Source organism: Alligator sinensis, unplaced genomic scaffold, assembly GCF_000455745.1.
Source record: "Alligator sinensis unplaced genomic scaffold, ASM45574v1 scaffold195_2, whole genome shotgun sequence".
Classification (NCBI taxonomy): Eukaryota; Metazoa; Chordata; order Crocodylia; family Alligatoridae; genus Alligator; species Alligator sinensis.
In genome coordinates, this window is record NW_005842253.1 from 1,581,072 (window position 1) to 1,603,797 (window position 22,726).

Here is a 22,726-nt window from a genome sequence, read left to right on the forward strand (position 1 = left end):
GCTGAAATATGTCCTTGATGATTTTATATTATGTGCCATTAGCACTTGGCACATGGTATTTTGAAAGTGTAAAGTAATGTAATGTCTTAATCTACATCTTTGCTTTTTCCCCCAATGTATAAAGTGTATTCCATTTGTTTGCTTCAGATGTCATATGAGTGTTCTCTTTCTAGTAAGTCATGTGAAGTCACCTTGAGGTCAGTCTCAGTCTGTTGTTCCAGATAAGGAGCTGTATGAATGAACTTCCTTTTTTTTGGAAAAATATATGAATTGCATTGTAATCAGAAGTATGTCTGATAATTAAAGGAGGACAGACATAATTATACCAGATGTAGAATTTTCATTAGCTCATTTAAAAATAGTTACCTTGATAATTAAAGTTTCATTATATGCAGAAGAATCATAGGGAAATATTTGAAAGGAAAAATTAGCTAGGAAACACAATCAAGCCCACTGGTTTTGCACTGTTCAGAAGCACTGGGGGAAATGTAACAAATTAATCTCTTGATACAAGAAATTGCTGCCATCATATCTGTTGTTAGAAAAGCATATCTAGGCCAAGAAGCCATGACTCTTGGTCAGGCAATAATAGATTTAACTGGCTAATTTAACATTTTACACTGATGGAATTTCTAGGTCATGGACTATTACTTGTCTTGTGTGTGAAGGCTGTTGCATACATGAAGCTCCTTAATGTAAAAACACTGTCTCAGAAGCCTGTGGTGTATAATACTCTCACTGAAGTCAATGGGGCACTGCATGTGGGGCAGGTTATATACAATAATTTAAGATAAGATCAGTCTTAAAAAAACAGTAGTGATGTAGACTGTGTGAAGGCACCTGTAAGGGAAAGCGAGAGGGGAAGGACAAAAGCCCCGAGAAATTTGAACAAGAAGCACTTGCCTTAGGTGCTGAGAGAAGCCTAGCTGGAGCGGTGAGTGTGCTGCCACATTTCTGTAGTGTGTGCTTCCTTCAGATTCATGGAGGAAGCACAAGAACAGGTATTTCTGGCCCCCGAGAGGGGCAGCCTGTAGAGAACTGCAGCCGGCAGAGCAGAGGGATGCCAGAGGTCCTCTCTACTGACAGTGTCCTACGGACAACCACGAGGGAAGCAAGCCAGCCCACTGCCACTGGCCAAGGTGGTCTGAGGACCACTGAAAGAACTCAGGATGTGCCATATGAAGGAGCCAGTCAAGGACCACCAGGCAGAGACTGAAGTGGTGGATACAGGAATTGGAAGCTGGCAGAAGCAAGAGAAAGCAGGACAGCAACAAGCGTGTGTGGGTCTGAGAGTCAAGGGCAATGCCTCTGACTTTTTGCTCTCTTCCTTTTTTTTTTTTCCTCTCATTTGGGAGGGGTTGTGCTCCCCTCTCAATGTGCCACCAAGGCAGCAGGAAGGAAAGCATTAATCCTGACCCTGAGGAGCTGAGGCAGGATAGGAGTCTTAGTAAAATTGATTTTGAGCTGACTGATCCATGAACCAGGGAGGAATTAATTTCAGTTGATTGCCCCATGAACACATAAAGGACTGAGGTAATTTGATTGACCCAGGAACTGGGAAGGAATTGATTTCATACTTTTTTTTGGATTAATTGATGAATCCTGTATGGGCTGATTTAGTTGGAGTGACCCAGGAATCTGGAATGAACTGATTTCGATTTGATTGTCTAATGGACCCTTAATTGGCTGATTGAGATTAATTAGCCCAGGAACTGGGAATGACTTGGTGTAAGGCAGATGTATCACAGACTCTGAATGTGCTTATTAATTGAGGGACCTTGGAGCCTGTAAGGAATTGATTTAAGGATGGACTCAGAAATCCCAAATGAAGGAGCCTAACTCATAAACCTTATTCAGTAAACAATAAGTAACAGCCAGCAGCATCTTCAGCCAACACAAGATCCAGGCCCAGACGTGTCATTCTGGATGTGGTTAGGGTGGGGTGAAAGGGGAGAGTTGAAGACTCCTAAGATGACGTGGAATGATGACCTGGAGGTGTTTCTTAAGACATTTGAGTGGGCCGCAGTAACTTCCAGACTGGATAGGACCAGATGGGCCAGACATTTAAGAGTTTTCCTCATTGGCCAATCCCAGGCAGCATACCGTTCAATGTCCAGGATCAACACGCAGGATTATGATAAAGTTAAAGATGAAATTGTAAACCGGTCTGACATCACACCCTAGAGGTATCAGCAGATATCCCCGATGAAGAAGAAGGAGGTCAAATCCCCAAGAGTCCTATTACAGAACCTGAGCGATGTCATGGAGAGATAGTTAAAGCAGTGGGACCCCACTGCCCACCTCCCTCCAGGCCGAAAAGGAACCATCCACCACCACCCTCTGGGTGCAGTCCCTAAGCCAGTTGGCCACCCACCTGACCATGTAGGCATCCACTCCACAGTCTGCTAGCTTCCCAATGAGGATAGGGTGCAAAACTGTGTCCAAGGCCTTCCTAAAGTCCAGGAAGATGACATCAGCCTCGGCTCCCTCGTCCAGGCAGTGTGTGACCTGATCATAGAAGGCTACAAGGTTTGTCAGGCAGGATCTACCTGTGACAAACCCGTGCTGGTTTCCCCTCAGCATCGTTTCCCCAGCTGGGCCTGCACAAATGTGTTCTTTGATTATTTTCTCTAGCATTTTCCCAGGAATAGAGGTAAGACTGACTGGTCTAAAGTTACCCGGCTCATCCCTTCTCCCTTTCTTGAAAATGGGCACCACATTGGCCCTTCTCCAGTCCTCAGGGACCTGGCCGGAGCACCACGAGTGCTCGAACAGCTGTGCCAGCGGCTCAGCTATGACACTGGCCAATTCTTTCAGCAGCCATGGATGGAGGTCATCCAGGCCTGCTGACTTGTACCCATCCAGCTCCTCCAGGAGCGCCTTAACTATTTCAGAACTAACCATAGGCAGACTGGTGCCCTGTGGACATCCATCAATGATTGAGGAAGGGGAATTGGCTTGGTCGGTACATAGAAATACTGAAGCGAAGAACTCATTGAAGAGCTCTGCTTTTTTCCCCGCGTCAACCACCAACTGACACTACAGAGCTGGGTTGAAGTAACATGCTGCTTCATCCGGTAAAACATGTTTTGGGGTTTTTTTAACATCTGCAAGCAGCCAGGGTGACCATATGGGACAATGTGAAATCCAGGAAACTACGCACTACCCCCCGCCCCATTGCTGCAGGCAGAGGTTGGGGTAGGACACCACTGGGAACTAAGGAGTCAATGGCCCATTTAGGACCCATTTTTCTTTACTTCACAGGTGTTAACAACCCCCTTTTCAATGGCCATTTCACTAATCAAGATAACCTGTTAGGGCAATGTTGCTGTCTGCTAGGGCTTCCTATTTCACAGCTCATGCCCAGGACTCTCATTTTAATTTTTACTGGCCAGCTGAGACTGGCTTCTGAAATCTTTGACTTTCCCGGCCAAAAGGAAAAACAAGCTCCAAAAGTTCAAGGCTTTTACTTTACTGGGCATCAGAATGTAGCAATTTAATCAATGTACTCATTTAACTCTTGCTGAACAGGAGGATGTCTGCTCTCCACATTATTTTTTTTCCATCTTATTATCATCTCCACTTTATTTGCAATGTACCTTGATTTTTAATAAACCATTTGAATCTTTGTCGGTTCTCTGGAAATGCTAAGCTGTTCAGCCCTGGGAAGTGAAACAACTTCTAAACTAAAAAGAGACACTTGTGAAGGGAGGGTGTTTGCCATGGGTGCTTAAAACAATATTGTCTCCATTCGTAATTGCAACCTTTGGATAACAGGACAGTATATTTACTAAATTTTTCTACTGATGAAAAAGTACATGCCTATCCCAGAAGAACATCACCTGCAGGGCACCAGCCACATGGCTGCGTGGTGAGTGCTTAGTTACCTTATATGATAACAGATTGTAAAGGTGTAAACTTTTGAATGCCCCGGAGCTCAGGAAGGTTTGGATGTGTGGTTTTGGCTTGCCCTATTAACAAGATGAATATTTTAAAGAATTCTGGGTCCAGTGCAGAATTTAAGCCCTTTCCAAAGCTCATAAGGCATTTAGATCCAGAACTTCCCACAGGCCTATCTATGTCTAAGGAATACTTGAATTAACAATGTGTGTGATTTGACAAGGTGTCTTTACTTCCTTTGAATTCTGCATGCTTCTGAGTCCAAGAAGTTTCAGTGAGATAAAAGAGCAAGTAAAATATCTAACAATATTTTTTTATGATTCTAGGTGTGTATTGTGCAGAAGAGAGACACTGAGAAAATGTATGCCATGAAGTACATGAACAAACAGCAATGCATTGAAAGAGATGAAGTTCGAAATGTGTTTAGGGAACTAGAGATCCTGCAGGAAATTGAACACGTATTCTTGGTGAATCTCTGGTAAATATCTTCTCTGATGTACATTTTTTTGATGACCGGGTGTGCACTTTGCTGTGACACTCAGCTGTCAGTTGTTGTGCTCTTCCCAAGAGTCCATGAAAGAAATCCAGCAAGATAGCTCTATCCCCTCAGTGATTGCTGTCTTAGGGGAAAATTCAGGAAATCTGTCTTAAGAGGTTTGATTGTTAAGTTAATTTTAAAATGCATTTCACATTGTGTCTTACAAGATTGAGATTTTTTTAATATTAGTAAGCAAGTTTTCTTTCAAATCTTCCATAATCAGGTAATTGCTTAGCTACCACTTTTCAAGTTAAATTTAAAATAATCTAAGGTAAAGCATGTTAGGGTGCAGTTTAGAAAATAAGCTTGAAGTTAAAACACCTCTAATGGTCGGATTTAATTAAACAGATTGTTACACTTACACGAGGACACTGATGACTTTGACACTTTCTGGTGAATTATATGCGATAAACTAGGTTTGCTCAAGTGACGAAGTACATACGTTTTAAGAAAAGCATCCAGACAAAGCTGCATTCCAAAAGATTTATGGGCTAAAACTATTTGCGAGTTCTAGCCCATATGTCCATAGTACCAATGGACACACCGTCAAGTTAGAACTGCTAGTAGTAGTGACAAATTCCAAATTTAAAACTATGTTCAGCTCATGTTCTCCTTTTGAAACATGATAGCAGTCTATTTGAATTGCCAGATGTACAGCATTTATTATTGAACCTGCATTGTAAACATAAAATATTATAATGCTTTCAGCTCGGCAATTAAAAGTGCATTCTTGTATTATTCAGACTTATTTGCATTATTAAGTTTTATGGAACTCAAATTTATTTGCAGATTATAGAAAATGATGCATTAAGTGGCAAAGGTTTATAAATTCCTTTGGGATGAGTATGGTATGAGTATGATAGTGGTGATGTTTATCTGAAGCATATCAGTGTTGATATTGCTTTTCTACCACCTTCTGCATGATTCTGTCCTTGATCCAAGCTCTCCAAGCTACTTCTGCTGAATAGCTTGTCTCTCCATAGCTTGTTTTTCAGGGATCAGTAGGTCTATCATCTGTGTTGTTTAATCCCAGAAGCTGAATTAAAATTTTGCATGTTCAGAGATTTAGGCTTATGAGTGCATTTGGACAGCAGTGCTTGTAAGATTCATCGGCAGGCAGGGTACAAAAACAAGACCATGGTATCAAAGCATCTTAAAGAGGGCATTAGAAAGGAGTAAAACAGGTTGCTGGAAGATCTTGGGGACCAAACTGATAAATCTGCAGCTCTTATTTGTAGATAGTGGGGAAGATCGCATCCATTGCTGAGTGCTAGAAAGAAACTGGACCCTGTTGGAAGTTTGTAAGTCAGTGAGAGCAAGAGTACCATACTGGGACAGGGGATGAATAGGTTAAGGGGGAGTGGTATCTTTATACAGCCTAAACATTGATATTGGTTTGCTTAACTTCTGCCTTGCAGTTATTTTTTCCAGGTGGCTTCACACATTTTGTTGTTGCTCACAGTATATTCTTTCAAATGATGAAATATCTTTGTCTAAAACCACTGTTTCTACAACTGCAATTTTGGGAGTATGATGAAAACTGGTAGCCAATATTTCCAGTCCAGCAGTTTTCCAAATTACATTCACACAATTACATTTCTGCTGTTATTAAGAGATGCATGTGTGATGGCAAAATAAAGACCACATTCACTTTGAAAGCAATGGGTGGACAAAAATGACATGTCATGTCAAAAACAAATGAAGCGCATTAATAATACACATTGTTTTCCCTTGACAGGACATTTACTTTTTGTCATTAAATATGTACATTAGCCTAAAATCAGTCCCTCTTAATATTTGTTGACCTGACAAACAACAGGATTTGTTGTTCTCTTTTCCTTAGAGAAGATTCATACAGCTAATAGCAGGACAGGCAGAATCAGCACTGATAGAATTGCTGGGAACATTTGTATCAAAATAATTTTTTTCACTAGCCAGTACTAGCACTTCAGACATATTAATATTTTTTCCTGAAATTTTAACTCAGCAACAATAAAAAAGCAAAATTATGAAGTCAAGGAATACTGTCTTAGGTAGTAGACTGAAGAAGTCAAGACAATTGCTATGAACTGCAGATTTTGAATTGCTATGCTTCAGTCATTAAGAAGATGGTAGAAGTCAGGTTTGCACCTTAAAAACTAACTAAATCATAGAATCATATACCATAAGCTTTCATGACCCCAAACTCACTTCATCGGATGCTATGAAGGGCATGCACAGAGCAGTGTATAAAATAGAGAAAATGATTTGAGTACAAAAGCCCTCTCCGTTGTATACATTGGTCTATGCATGTGTTTTGACAGCACATGTTAAAGGAGGTTGGGCTCATGAAAGCATATGCTATATATGTAGCTCTGATTTAGTTAGTCTATAGGGTGAAAATCTACCCTGCAGAATTTCTGTTGGACTTCAGACTTACATGGCTAACTACCTCTCTCTGCTCATTAAGAAAATCTAGTAAGATGTACATTTCCTCCTAGGACATACTTAGATTAATACCAATTCATGATTCATCATTTCTCTAAGAAAAACTGCAGCCAAATATAACCATTGAAAATGCCTTTAGGGTATGCCCAGAGTATGGTAAGCTTCTGACAGGAGCAAATTGTTACAGATTTTATGAGACCATTCTGTTTTTGCAAAAAACAAAGCTCCTTTTTCTGCTCTTCTATATGTTAATTTGGCACATATGTTCACTTACCATATTTACTTGACTACAAAATGAGGTGTATCCCCCCTCTCCCCCCTCCCCCCCCATCAGCATGGCAAAAAAGCCCCTCATCTTACATTCTTGTTCAACTTCCTTAAATACATCACCTATCATTAAATTGCTGCCAAAGGCAGCATGTGCCAGTAATGGAAACCAACTATGAAGTTGATTAAATAGAGCCAACACTGAGCATAACTATAAAACACACAGCCTGTATAGGGCAAACATACTAATGGGAACCTTTTATTTGTGTGTGCCTGGTCCTTAAAAACATGCAGGCAGTTGGTCCCCATGGAGGGAACTGGCACCAGGCAGGAGGGGCAGAGCCAGCTCCTACATCTTCCACTTGGTGCCAAAAATGCATGATCTTAGCTAAAAAGATGAGATGCTGATGGGACCCTACCACAAAGATAGCCTAGCGCAGTCTATCTGAATAAGATATATGGTAGTGCCCTTTGCATGCAATCGCCTTCAGCACGGACTCTTTTGAAGTAAGGGTGAGCCACTACATTGAATTATTTTTTTTAACTTCCTCTTCACTCTTGACAGCTGAGATATGCCTTTCATTCCCATTTCCAATAATTCCTGTTTCTTCTCCAGCCTTAAATGTCTGGCAAACATCACCAAATAGAGTACCAAACACTTCACCGAGAATCCCTCTATCACCCCCTCTCAGCCTGTCACATATGATTAGTGTGAAGCCATGAGGTGGAGTCAGACAAGGTTGCCCTGCGCCTCAGATGCATATACATTTTTGGAGGATCCCAGGACACCCAGTTCCAGTCACGAGTGGGGAGGGCTAATTAGCAGATGGCTCCTTCGGTGGGAGCATACTGAAGTATGCAGACATACTGAGCAGAGCTGAGCTGTGGGGTCAGCATGGCTTGAAATGTTGATGACTGCTGTGGTCCAGCCCAATGAACTCTCTAGTAAATTAGGACCCTTTAGGCTAATATCATGCATAGTTTGTACTATACATAAGTAGGTACAAAGTGCTGCTTAAATATATGTTTATGGACTACCTACGCTAAAACTTGCAGCAGTTTCAAAAAAGGTAAAATGCATTAATTCTGGATGAACTAAGTCTATAGGTACCTGTGGTAATTTGCCTATGTGCAAATTATCACAGATATGTTTATTTCAAGATGAGTGTTTTCAAATTTGCCCCTCACTTCTGTGTGCTCAGGGAGAGCAAGGTCTGACAGTACGGATGGGCTGGAAAGAGCTGCAGGAGGAAGAAGCTGGGGGGTCAGAGGGCAAGGGGGTCCATCTGACTCTCCAGATTTATTTTCCCTGTTGTAGCAGTGGGAAGGGGACAAATTGAAAGCTAACCTGTAATAATTAGATTTTATACCTGGAAAATTATAACAAATGCATAAATGTCACCCAAAGAACCTTGTCTGCCTATGTCCTTAGACCAACACGGCTACAGCCTACACCCCTGTAAATGTTCTGTATACAGAATCTAATTATGGGGGGGGGGTCATCTTATATTCAAGTAAATACAGTACCTCATTTTCAAAATATTCAGAGAAAATGCAATTGTGAAACATTGAGATAAACCTACACTGAGGAAAAGTCTGAAGTTAAAATAAGGCTCTTGAGAAGAGTTCTGAAGTATCCTTCTTAATGAGATGAGTCATTTCTGAAAGGTAATTGGGAACTGTGCAGCACTGGGTGAGTGGTTTGACTTAACAATATTTTTTACAGTACACATAATAAGTACAGTAATGAAACCATGGACCAGATTTTGAATATCTGCTTCACAGTTTCACAGCATGATGTGGCTGTGGAAAAAATTAATACAATTCCAGGTTGTATCCAAAAATGTATTTACACCACAGATAGGGCAATACTAATGTCATCGTAAAAGGAACTGGTAAGACCTCATCTGGAATACAGGATAATACAGGGTAGAGTTCTGGTCACTCATTTCAAGACAGATCAGTTCAAACTGGAACACAGAATGTGCGTTAGCTAGGATGGTCAGAGGAAGAAAGTGCCTCTCATATGAGAGGGGCTGAAAGAGCTTGACTTGCTTAGTGTAGTGTGATGAAGGCTGAGAGGGAATACGGTTGTTCAGTATACATACATCTGGGAACAAACATCAGAGAAAGAAGTGCAGAAGAATATACCCTAAATTGGCCATGAATACATTTAGACTAGAAATAAGAAGGTTTCTAATCCCTGGAGAATGAAGTTCTGTAACATCCTTCCAACGAAAGTAGTGAAAGAAAAAACCTTGGTGAACTTTAATGCAGATCTTTATAAATTCATAGGCAGAATTAGGTGGTTTCCTGCAATAAGAGTGGCCTGGGCTCACTGTTCCAAGAGGTCCCTTCCTGCCTTATACCCTGTATTCCTAAAATCTAACCATTCTACACTTAGTTTTAGATGCGTTTTAGATAATTTACTTGATGGTACACACAAAAGAGATAGGGGTCTATGCTGCATAATGCTAGCCTTAAAGAAGAGCCAATTAATTGTGCTGCTCTGGTTATCTCTATCCAGCCCTGCATTGTGCAGTATACACATAGCCTAAAAGCTTGCTTTTCAGAACTAGGCACCCACAACTTCAAAAGGAGGGGAGCTGTGGAAACACAAAATGATCTAAATAGCACTTACAAATAAAAGAGTTGGTGCAAAAGTTCGTCCACAGTTATTTCTGCTGGCAAAAGCATGGATATACGATCCAAGAGATCTGAGTAAGGTCAAGCAGAAAATTAGACCCTAGAAACCTTAGGTTATTTTCAGCTAAGTAAATATGGAGCCTTATCTTGGGTGGTGCTTAGTTCCTCCCATAGTATGCTAAATGCACTTAAATAATTCTCCATTCCCACTGAGCACATCCTAACATTAGCCCTTTGCTTGTCTTTATTTGGAGATATATGTACATTGGAAGGTTTTAAAAAAATAAGTAACAGGTATTGGTAACATCTGATGGCATTGGCCCTCAAGTTGCCCTGGGGTAGGCTGTGTGAGGTTCTATTCATAAGCAATGTGTGAGGGAGTCACAGGGGACATGTGACCTCCTCCCACCCCTGATTTCTGCACTGATGTCAGATGGGCTGCAGCCCAGCTGGAGCCAAGGCCTGTGGGCAGCAGCAGTGGTGCAATTACTGCACTAACAGTGGGGCACGGGGCTGCAGCTCAGCTAGAGCCAGTGTCCAGCAGCGGTGGGGGTGGCAGTGGCGTGAAGTTGTGTCCCTCCACTGTCAATGCTTACACATCGTTTATGGTTCCATTGGCACCAGTGGATTTGCATATTGTATAACACACGGACAGTCGGGCCAACTGGGTGGGACACATTCTATAAGCAACACCCCACAGACATGACAAAGGAAGGGTGGGCATCAAAAAGTCTTTACAAAATCTAGGTGCCCTCTCAACGTTGGACTAAGAGTAAAAATATTAGTGATATAACTTGGAAGGCTCAGAAGCTACACTTATAACAACTTTTCCCAGTTTATGGCTTGTATTGTACCCAAGAACCACCACAGCCATGAGCTGTATGGACGAACCTTTGAGGAGGTGCAGCAAAATACTGAGTCTATGAGGTCTGTATCACTCCTGCACTTGGGCAGTTCTCCTCTGGCTATCATAAGTCCTTCGCTGTCTCCAGAGGTTACTAGAATGGTGGAGAGAAGCCAGGTCAAGGAAAAAGAATTAGCACTAATGCTGGCCTTGTGTTATATAACAAAGGAGAGAGTTGCTCTAGGTAACCTACTCGATATCAGAAACTAATGGCACAGAGCCACTACTCGATATTAGAACTAATGGCACAGAGCTTCATCAGATAATTATGTTTGGCCTGCTGCTCATTATTCCAACACAGTATTGATTATATTAGGAAGAAAGTTATTTAAAATATAGAAGTCAAATAACTGTGCTTTAGATATAGTAATGGACAGTACAAGTGGTATGAAATTAATTAGGATTGTTGCTTCTTCATTGAAATAGTGCATGGAAAGACACATAACAAAATGAGGATGACATCCAACAGATGAATTCACCCACGTAATGTACCAATCTTGGGTTAAAAAATGAAGCAGGATCTTGAATCATGCGTGCATAATTAAAACAATGTAAATATTGATGCTGGCATATGTTTTAACATTACTTGGGCAAACGCAAGGCTTGTGGTTGTTATTATTTCACAGGTGCTGTATAATTACAAGAGGGGGAAAAACCAAAAACCTTTCCTTCATTTTGTAACACCCATGGAAGTTGCAGAGTGCTCTGCTGCTAACTCACCTTTGTTTTCTGTAGGTACTCATTTCAGGATGAAGAGGACATGTTTATGGTAGTAGATTTACTCCTAGGTGGTGATCTACGATATCATCTTCAGCAAAATGTTCAGTTTACAGAGGAAACAGTGAAACTTTATATCTGCGAGATGGCACTAGCTCTAGATTATTTACGAAGCCAGCATATTATTCACAGGTACAGCAGAATCTGTTACTCTCAGCTGTTGAAAGCTAGTGTATTTAAATAAACCAATAGAGATAACTGAGATTGTTAGGCTCATTGGACAGGACAGGGCCATATCCTCACCTGGTATAAACTGGTGTAGCTTCACTGGGGTCTACATTTAAGTTTAAGGGGAATTTGTCCCTGTTAAATTGTAGTGTAACAAGAATCTCAACATCATAAGCATTTGTTATTCAGAGACCAATTTCTATTTAAAATGAACCTGGCTATACCATCCGCTGGACAAAAAGGGATTCCGCCCTCATTTGTACTGGGTGTAAAATTTGGAGTTGCTCTATTGCTAAAAATCGGCATCACTTAAATTTACATCAATGTAAACAAGATCCATATGGACAAGTATTTGGTTCAGTGCTCAAGAATTATTCACAATGATCTTTCAAGTATTAATTCTCAGAGAAGGTTTGGATAAACAAGGTCTAGAAGTTTTGTTCTAGCCCTTTCACTTGATTAAACAGAAAAAGTATTTATCTAATCAATATAAGAGAGGTGGCCCATGCTATGAATGTTTTCTTTCAGACTAGGTTATTTTGTTCTATATTCTTCTACACTAATTATTGAGTCACAAGCAATAGTTCTGTTTTGCCTTTGAGTTGCTTCTTCCATGAGCTATGAGTTGATCTTACATATAACTTTTTTTTATTTTCCAGAGATGTAAAACCAGACAACATTCTCCTTGATGAACAAGGTAAGAAAAAACAAAATCTGTCTAGCTCTATAGGTGTGATAAGCCCAGACTATTGTGCATATCGTGGGCTCTTTTAATACATGGACAAAGTATGCACATAACACCCCTGCTCTGATTTGGTAGTATTTTTATTAGTATTAATTTATTTTTACACACAAGATATTCAAGACAATAGAGAATGATGCCCTAAATAGGTTTATTATAACTTAAGGTAGCAAATTTTAAAAATATATAATCACTCTGATAAGTATGTTACTTTTTCTTCAAAGATTTTAATATTCATACCTTCAAACTCAGATGTATTACCACTATACTGTTTAATAAACAGTGTTCAGTATGTGTTTCCATGATAGGTTACCAAGATATCATACTTGCCTTTTCATCTTTGGAACCTTGGAGTCAAGAAAAGAAGTACGGATACTTTATGCTGAATTTTAGAAATACAGCTAAAGTTACCTATCCACTCCAGTGTTTTGGATGTTTGTGATCCAAATTAAAAATGGCAACAAGAGCATAAACAAAAGGATGCCTATGAGCCCAGTTTCTCCAGCAGCCTTAAAGCAAATATGCAAAGGTGGATTTTACAGCAGCCTGCTCACAGAGTTGACAAATCCGGCTCTAACAAAGTGGAAATTAAATTCTACCCTGCACTAAGAACTTACTCCAAGCAGCTTTATATTGAGAAAGCTCCACTGAATGCCTCTGTTTATTTCACCTGTGGCAGTTCACAATACAGAGAAAGGGGGGCAATCTCTTGGGTAACTAAAAACGTGTCGGTGTATGTTGGTTCAAACCACCAACTTAAGCTTTGCCTGGAAATTCACTGGGAGCCAGTGTGCAGATTCATAAAGCACTGAAAAAAACCCCTTATAAATAAGAAAAAAGTGATATAATAGGAGGAAACAAGAGGTCCAAATAGGCTACAGTCCACTATTGATTCATGCATATAATCTGCATAAATATCCATGGGGGATTCATATGCAGATACAAGACTGAAAATGGCCTCAAAAAAAAAAAAAGAGCGATTTTCTTTGAACTAGATTTCTAGCTTGGTTTGAAAGTTACAGTTCCTCAGGCAAGTTTTGAAATAAGCTGTTGACCTGCTGCATCTCATGTTGGATCCTTCTCATTTGCCTGGTGACAGAGGAAATGAATTTACAGATTTTAATATGCTACTTTTAAGGTCATTTTAATATGGTGTGGTTATTATACAGGTAATCTATGAATAGCCACCTAAGCAATATGGATATGGAAAATGGGACTGGCATGTAGCCAGCTTCTTTTAGAGAGCAGTCCTGTTTACGCAGGAAGTACAATCCGAGCTAAGGATTTAGGAACAGTGGGGTTCACTACAATAAAAAGTCTGTTATACTAAATTGGCGTGTGGTGAGGTCTTGTTTTTCTCTGTACTGAAATCTCTCAAGGACTTCATAGAGAGTGTTGCATCTTCCCTCGCAAATGCTATGTTTTTGATCCAAAGAAGACACTTGAATGCAAACTGGCCAGTGAGCTTATGATGATTTTTAATCATATGCTTGACAGTTTGTCCACGTAGCTCGATGTCTTTGGGTCTTGCAGGGCAGGCAGCATCATTTTTATTTGCATAATTCATATAGCTATCAAACAGCCTCTTACGCAAGGAAAAAAAGGGAGGGTTATGGTACAGCCAGCCTGCTTAAACCACAAACAAAGTCTCTCTCTAGGTACTCAGTAACAAGCCACGTAATATTTAAGCTGTATTGATTTATACAGCGAGGAAAGGGAAGAAGATATTTGGTCCTGCCTGAGCACATTGTATTGCTCCATGCATGATTAAAGCTGCAGAAATTACAAATAGGGACGTGCCTAAATTGCTGTTTCACATATTTCACAGAAACTGCGAAAAACCGCGTTGTCCACAATCACTGGGAAATCTGGCAATGGCCACAACTTCCTGTGAAATCAACCCCCCAAAAAGCAGTAGTGAGGTAGACTAAGTGAAGGCATCCTCTGCCAATCAGCGGTGAGGGGTGGGGCCACCACAAAACGCCTGTGAAATCAGCTCTGCACGTCATAGCTGGGCTGCAAAAAACCCGTTGTCATACTGCAACTTAAGCCCCTAATTATAAACACAAACATCCTGAGGCTCCTGGTTTATGGTACCCACCACAACCAGGAGACTGCGTTCTCTTTCTCCACCTGAGTGGTGGGCAAAACAGTGAAAATCAGCAACAGGCAATAAGTGCAGCCCTTACTTGGATTCGCCTACATGTCAACTCTTAATAGCAACGAAAAGCACTTGTCTAAATGTATGACTTGTATAGGAAAGTACATAATAGATTTTATAATAACATTTAAAAAATCTTATGATCTGGAATGTCAAAAGGCTTGGAGGCAGCTGAATGCTTACCTAATTAATTCACACTTCTTGGCTGTACAAGACTGGGCTGCAGTTGTGACAAGAATAGATGGTTTCATGAGCTTTTCTCAGACATTTTTTCACAGTATTATTTTAAGTTCTGTTTTTGGTCCTGGTTTACAAATAAACCATGTGGAAATAGGGAAAACATATCTAGACATTTTTATTTGACATTTTAAGTGAGGAGTTAGCTAGGTTGGTTCCAGTTTCTTTTAAAATGGTTTGCTACATAGAAAGACACTAATGTTACTCCAAGTTTGGCTGATGATAGTCTATTGGCTTTTATCTAAAATGATTCAAGGAAACATCATTTCGATTGGTGATGTTATGGCAAGACCTCAGTACCACATTTTCCTCATCTTCATTGCTTTATATAAGATTTAGAACATTATTATATCTTCATGATGAAAAATGTGAGATAATCTAGGATGGTGGTCCTCAAGGCACATACACTAACAGATTTAAAGCTTTTTAATCTTTTGCCCATACTTTTTGTGATGGTACATTGGGCCTTTCCCTCCCTCTATGCTTAATTCTGTCACACTGTGATTACCTGCTTCTTGTTCAATTGTATTCATACTAATGGAAACTGAAGCTTTGGTAAACTGTTTAGAATCAAATGCTTGCTGAAGAATGTAATGTGTTTCTATAATTTCTTTTTTATTTTATTAATTACTTTAAAAAAAAAACACTTTACTTTTAAGGTCATGCACACCTAACAGATTTTAATATTGCAACAATAATCAGAGATGGTGAAAGAGCAACAGCGTTAGCTGGAACCAAGCCATATATGGGTAAGATATAATGATCATTCATTATTTCCATATTTTACTGTTGAAGCATGCTCACCATTTGCAATCTCTGATTTGCATCCAATATCCAGAACATTTTGATATATATGAATTATTCCCCCTAAAAAAGTTCTTCATGATCCCACTGCTTGTGAGCAGCCTCCTCCCATCTGTGCCTTGAACAGGGACCTGGACTATATGATCTCCCAAAGTGCCTGTCAGCCCTGCTTTCCTATGATCCTATTATTAATGTATAACAATAATTATGGCCGACAAGGTTCTTTGGGTGAATCTGATATCTTTTGGTAGACCAGCCCAGCCTCTGGCTTCTTTACTTTTCATTCCATCCAGGAAGAGCATACACCAACTGCTGAAACTTCCGTAGCCTGACGAAGGGTTTTTGAACCCGAAAGCTTGCTTCCAACTATTTAAGTTGGTCTAATAAAAGATATCAGATTCACCCAAAGAACCTTGTCTGCCTATGTCCTTAGACGAACGTGGCTACAACCTACACCCCTGTAACAATAATTATAGCATCCATAAACTAACTTTTTCACAAAACATGCAGCTGAAATGGGAATAGATCCTGCAGGCAGTGTATAAGATGTTGTTTTCTTGTCTTTCTATATAGCTCCAGAGATTTTTCACTCCTTTGTGAATGGTGGGACTGGCTACTCCTTTGAAGTTGATTGGTGGTCATTGGGAGTGATGGCATATGAACTTCTTCGTGGATGGGTGTGGTATTTTTCCTGTCTAATATTGTAGTGATTTCAGAACATTGTTTTCCCTCTAATGGTCTTCAAAGAAAATAACAGCCTTTATATTTTCATATTTCGATTTTCTTTCTTCAGAGGCCCTACGACATCCATTCCAGTAACCCTGTAGAGTCTTTAATTCAACTCTTCAGTACTGTGAGTGTTCAGTATATAGCAACATGGTCAAAGGAAATGATTGCTTTATTAAGAAAGGTAAATATTGTTTCTTTAGTGTAATTTCAATTGTGTGTTAACTACATGTGTAGGGCTAACTGGGAACTGTCCATTTCTTTCGAAGTATTACCAACTAACCAAACACTGAGATGGAGTCCCCTCTCTATCAGTTCAGTGGTTAGCACAATTTAATTGCTGTGAGGTATCCTTTGATTAGTCATTTGTTTCTTTAATAGGATGATTATCCCTCTTCTCTTCTGTCTGTTAGCAAATGAGGAGTGGTCCTTGATTGGTTTAAGTGCTACAATCAAATGGTTATGTAGGTTAAAATAGCTTTAACATATATGGAGCCATATATCGGCTATACTCTGGGAGTTGTAGCCGATTGCTGAAATAACTACCTTTCACCACAGAGTGACGACAGCATTAAATATATAGGTGTTTGGCAACCCTGCTGTGATAATGTCTTCTCTCTTCAGTTCTGCAGCATCAAAGAATCTGCTTTTGGTCTCTAAGTTATGAGAAATGGGTTTGTTTGTTTCTTGTCTTTGTGCTTTTTTCTGGAGAGGGGGAGTTACTTTGACATTTTCATTTTATTGCTTATATCTAAGCAGCAAGTGTTGGGTTTGGAGCTGATGTTGACTTTCTAGCTTATTTAAGGATTCCAAAACAGTGGCTGATGAATAGAGTACAAAAGAGATATATATACTGCTGACAGCAAAGAAGTGATTCCAATATAAGTTAAAGTTGGGTGGAAAATTTACATAATTAGATTTTATTTTAATGAAAAGCAGAATTGTTAGTTATTAGTGCAATACAAGTTTCTCAGCAAGACACAAACGCCACCTACTGGGGTAACTTGGAGAATACAAGCTTTTTAAAGAGAAGGGTATGTATAGCATTAAAGATCTGTGAGCAGAAACACCAATATGTCCCAGCTCTGCCCCCAGCCACCAAGCAACCAGTAATCAAATGCTTTCTCTTTATAGCCCTCCATGGGACATTACCCCTTCAACAGACCCAATTTTTTTCAGTAGTGGGTCACTAATAGCTATGTGCACCTAAAACCATTATTAAGTTCAATGTAAGTTTCTCATTGGCCCTTCACAAATACAAGTGGGAGCCATATATGAGGGGAAAATATGGATACAGTAGGTGATTTACAGCTCTAGCAAGCTACCGCCAGTCATTAGCTCTGCAACTGTTCTGCAGCACAAATAGGCTATAAATGATAATGCAACATGGCATACCGATGTTATTGCTTTTTGGGGCGCTGAGGACACTGCTCATTCTGCAGCCACCCAAACCATGCCACAAAAGTAATAATTGTAAACACAGCTTTGAAAATAGTACTGTATAGATGCAGTTCTGCATATAGCTTGAACTTATGGTAAAGGTGTTAAGATCAAAGGGTTTCAGTCAGTCCATTGTAAAGAGGGGGCTAAGGTATACATAGCATTGTGGTGTGAACCAATTTCAGGTGTTCAGAGTGATCATCATTAGAAAATGGCATTTACATGTTGTAAGTGATGTAAGGGATGGTACAGCATTACTTAGGTAAACCATATCACTTAGCATTACTGAAGTGTACTACATATCAAAGGACATCACTTGAAATATGTCATTTAATTTACTTTCAGATGGTAAATGAATGCCCACGTTTTAAAGATGACAACTTTATGGAGTGAAAAGTGCCTTAAGTGACCACTTCATGGATCACCAGGCATTCGTTCTCAAGCAGAGAGTCCTTCATAAAATGCTAAGTCAGGGATGGCCAACCTGTGGCATGGGCAGCCTGTGTGTGTGGCATGTGACAGATCAGGGAGGGGACAGGCAGCACACCAAGGGACAGGGAAGGAAGCAGAAGGCAGAGCAGGAGATCAGGCCGGGAGCATAGAACAGGGGACAAAAAGCAAAGCAGCTAATCAGACAGAGGAAGGGGATCGGAGTGACATTCAGGGAGAGTGCAGGTCTAATTTGTGGAACTGCTGCCAAGTCGGTTGACTCCTACTGTGCTAAACAAACTGGTACTCAATACCTCGAGTATGCTTTACACCGAACACTTAAGATAGAGATTGAATAGAGGTGATTCTTCTATGCAAAAACCTTCTGTGCAGGTTTTACTGCATAGGCATTTATACATTGAAGGCATTTTGCGTATTGTTTTACCCATATATTGGAAGACCAAAGAATAAGAAATGCATAAGCAGTGCTGCTGAGAACATAGTGAGGAATCTTGTGTGCTTTTACCAGAATCAACCCACCCAATGTGATGTGGGTTTATAACATTGCAAGTCAAATATGCAGGAGCATTTTCTCAGTCACAATGAATGATCTAATAATTAAATTACCATTACCAAAGTAAGGCTTTCATCCCCCAGGAGCTCTGCTCTATTGTGGTGGTATCATGATCATAAGCGTTACATTTTTGGCTTTCTTAAAACAAGATGCCACCTAAATGTTATTGCTGTAGTTTACACAAACATCCAGAAGTCCAGATGCTTATCCAAATAACTTACTCACAAAACTGAATTAGAATGCTGAATGTTACAGCATTATCTCCCTGTGCTGTCACCTTCTGCATGGGAAAAACGCTGAATGCAAATGTTATCTTTTCCTGAAGTGCTATGTATAATTGCCCTGCTTAGAATGCATTGGTGCCTTACTGAAATGGGATTTATTTTGAAAAGGGGAAAAACCCACCAGCTCTAGCCCGGCATTCTGTAGCATTATTGATATGACTAGCCCATCAGCCATAAACACTTTCAGACCCTAAGCTAGATAGGACTGAAAGCATTCACTGCTATGATTACACAGTACTTGCCATTGGACCATGTTTTCATATGTTGGACCTTGTTTTCTCATATTGATACATTTGCCTAACTTTAACTGCTTAGATTCAGATTTTTTTGCCAGTCATCTGCCTCAAGCTGACTTCTTTGAAATTTTTTTAGGCAGAGCTCTTTCTTTGCTTATGTTTGCTACTGTATTGTTTATACTTCAGCTCAGAACAAGAGTTTCTCTACAGTGGCTGCTCTGGGCTATTGCAGACCAGTGGGGTATTAGTCTGAGTAAGACAAAGAGTACAGGAAAGACCATTTCCTTGCTTGTAGTTGTAGAGAAATCTTCCTGATTCAAATGCAAAGGAGACAGAAGACGGACTCGGAGGGGCAGGGAGGCAAATAGTCTGGAGCAACATGCCTTAAAGGTTGGCAGAAATGAGGCTGGAAGTTCATAGAGGAATGGGGAATTAGCATAAGGTATGGAGTGTGGGAGTGGGCTAAGACTGGATGAAGAGACAGAAGAGTTTAGAAATAGCTGGACAAGGAAACTTGGACTGGGAGCAGGTGGTGTAGGTGAAAGGAGTTGAGAGGATGGGGAAATAAATCCAATGAGGATTCTGGGCATGGGGGAGAACTGGGACTGGCTGGGTAAAGAGACTGATATGTGGGGAGGACACAGATACACACACTGGATGAGAAGCATGGAGCAAAACCTGGGACTGGGAACCAATGTGGACAGGGAATGTGCATTGGGTGGCACAAACACAGGCAAGGGTGAGAAAGAAACAGAGATTGGCTGAGGAGCCAGAAGAGGGGTAAGCAGGACAGTGTGGACTAGGGCACTGGAAACAAGAAACTAGAGGCTGTGGATGCTCAGTGAAGACTGGATCTGGGAGTGGGGGAAAACTGAGACTGGAAGGGTAGGACTGGAATGGGAGGAAACACCTCAGGAAAAGAGACATAATAGTTAAGTTATCCTAAAACTCAGGTCCTGAGTGGTTTAAACTAGGGCTAGGGACAGACATTACACATAAAACGGTTTACGTGATCAGAAACTGGTTTACACCTGTAACAGAACAGACATTCAGTGCACATAAACCAGCTTGAAAATGGCTGAACTAGTTTGAGATAAACCTGGTTGAATGTAGTATCAGGCTTAATTGATTTGGCTCAAACCAGTTTATGCAATGTCTGTCTCAGACCCCTTGCTGGTTTAACTTAAATCAGACTCCTCCAGCATCCCAGCATGCTCTCTGGGCTGGGCGGAGCTCTGCTCCAGTGAGCTGGGCTGGCCCCTCCCCTCTGCTCTCTAGCCAGAACAGGGGCACGGTGTGGACAGATGCTAGCCTGCCAAGGCCCCTGAGGCAAATTCCTCCCTTTGTCCCCACCTCCCACCCTCCACTGGCAAACCCTGGGGACCGCAGCTGGGGTTTGCCAGCCCCAGCCACAACTCCACGTCTTTCCTGCAGCCAGGCAGGGATGGGATTAATTCCTTCCTCTGTCCCTGCACTCCCCCAGAACCCCTGGGGGTTTGGCTGCAGTGTCTGTGGCTTGCCTGCAGCAGGGATGCACCTGTGAGCCCAGAGCTAAGACCTGCAGGACCAGACAGGGAGGTGGGAACTGTTGGCAAAGACCTGACAATCATTGCAGATGCTAGAGATGTAATTAAGGGAAGTTGCAGATACCAGAATGTGTAAAAACTGGGTATACCTAAACAAAGCCTTTCTGAATGCCTGGCTGTAAGGAGACACTCTGCCCTCAGGATTAGTAAAACCAGTTCTTGTCTTCCTGGTTTACATTTGAAGTTAGACTAAGTTGTGTATGCTGTGTTTTACTGGGCTGTATCTTAGCTTAGGCGAAGATTTTTGGTAGTTCCCTGTTATATGCTTTGCAAATTGCTGTGTTCAATACATGTTTGCTTCAGAGAAAGGACTTTTTCTCCATTCCTACTCCTCAGTCTGGCAGCAGCTGCCTCCCCCCCCAGCTGGTGGCTGGCATCCTGCATATTGTGCTAGCCCTGGGCTGGTGCCTGGCCATGCCCCCTTCACTCCAGCAGGCAGGGTTGAGAGCCTTGGAGGGCATCTCTCTTCCCTCCCCTTTGGCAGTGGCTGGCAGGCATGCTCTAGGGCCCCCCCGCCTCTGGGTCTCTAGCGCCCCCCAGCTTCTGGCTTGAGCCACTGCAGGCATATGGCTGCATTTCCTGATTTAACAGAATGTCTGTCCAGTTATTAATCAGTTTAAGCTGCACAGCTTAGACTAACCTGCAAAGAGTGAATCAATTCAGGCTTGGGCTTTTTGAATGTCTGTCCCAAGCCTAGGAGCCCAAATTTAGTAAATACTTTTGATTTTAATCTCCGTGTTTCAGTTGGTCATTTGAAAAATGGGGGGCTATCACGTCCAATCACAGATACTGTAGTGATGATCTCCATAGAAAAGGAAATATTTCTATATTCAGAGTGGGGTTTGAATTGTGTACTGCAAACAGGGCAGGATCCACCCATTGAGCAATGTGGAAAAAACAAAATATTGGGTAGCTGCTTATTAACTGCCCACTGAATGAGGCATGGTAGGAAGATCCGTATGTGATCACCTAATGATGACTAATGATGGTGAAGGAACATTGCACTCTAAACTTTTGACTGCTGGATTTTGCAACTTTAATGATGGTTGATGTTTTTTTCAGTTCTTTTTTTTGTGTTTACTGAGGTCAGTGTTACCCTGGAAGGGAATTGTGTTTGTAAATTATCTTGTAGTTTAGGGCGGAAGGCAGACCTTTTTCAATCCAGACCTTCCCTCACTGCAGTATGTGTCATTTCAGCTGTTGACAGTGAACCCGGAGCATCGGTTTTCCAGTCTAATGGACATCCAGACCTCATCCTACTTATCCAGTGTCATCTGGGATGATGTCTGTGAGAAGAAGGTGGAGGCTGGCTTTGTTCCTAATGTAAGTAATGAGGAATGATTTAATGAGTTTTTTGTTTTATCTTATGAAGTATAGTTTTATGTAGTGCTGTGGGTTTCCATGGCAGAGGTAGTTCCTAAATGTGCAGGTTGAGATGCACTTTTTGCATGAGTCAGAGAGTTAATATCTTTGTCCCATTCTAACAGAAAGGCCGTCTGCATTGTGATCCCACCTTCGAGCTGGAAGAGATGATCCTGGAATCAAGACCCCTGCATAAAAAGAAAAAAAGACTTGCAAAGAACAAGTCCAGGGATAACAGCAAGGACAGCTCACAGTCAGTAAGTGCAGCTTTGCTTAGTGGGCCACAACAGTGGGCCACAGGGCAAAATCAACAGTGGGCCACAGGGCGAAGAACTAACTTTGTTTTACTTTGATTTGTTGCAGAAACAGTTACTTTGCAAAATGCCCTCTCATACATATTTACTCCAATAAAAATGCTCAGCCTTGTAGACTGACTATCTGAAAGCTGAATTCTCCTCTTCCCTGGCAGATCACTTCTTTGCTATTTTGTTCTCTCTAACATGAGATTTGGGGGGGGG

General features: G+C 41.0%; 1 protein-coding gene across 6 annotated transcripts in view; it reads left to right on the forward strand.

The window, feature by feature from the left end:
* Window positions 1-22,726, forward strand: part of STK32C (serine/threonine kinase 32C) — a 210,420-nt gene that overhangs the window by 178,466 nt on the left and 9,228 nt on the right. For 3 of the 6 annotated variants that reach the window (XM_025208818.1, XM_025208817.1, XM_025208819.1), the window contains 8 exons: window positions 4,227-4,378; window positions 11,418-11,591; window positions 12,287-12,324; window positions 15,427-15,516; window positions 16,145-16,248; window positions 16,365-16,481; window positions 22,044-22,169; window positions 22,334-22,671. In XM_025208818.1, the coding sequence (XP_025064603.1) occupies window positions 4,260-4,378; window positions 11,418-11,591; window positions 12,287-12,324; window positions 15,427-15,516; window positions 16,145-16,248; window positions 16,365-16,481; window positions 22,044-22,169; window positions 22,334-22,561 (996 nt within the window). In that variant the 5' untranslated portion in view covers window positions 4,227-4,259 and the 3' untranslated portion in view covers window positions 22,562-22,671. Of the gene's footprint in view, window positions 1-4,226; window positions 4,379-11,417; window positions 11,592-12,286; window positions 12,325-15,426; window positions 15,517-16,144; window positions 16,249-16,364; window positions 16,482-18,082; window positions 20,322-22,043; window positions 22,170-22,333; window positions 22,672-22,726 lie in introns of those variants that run through there. The other 3 variants (XM_014521764.2, XM_025208816.1, XM_025208820.1) reach the window with 3 other exon arrangements.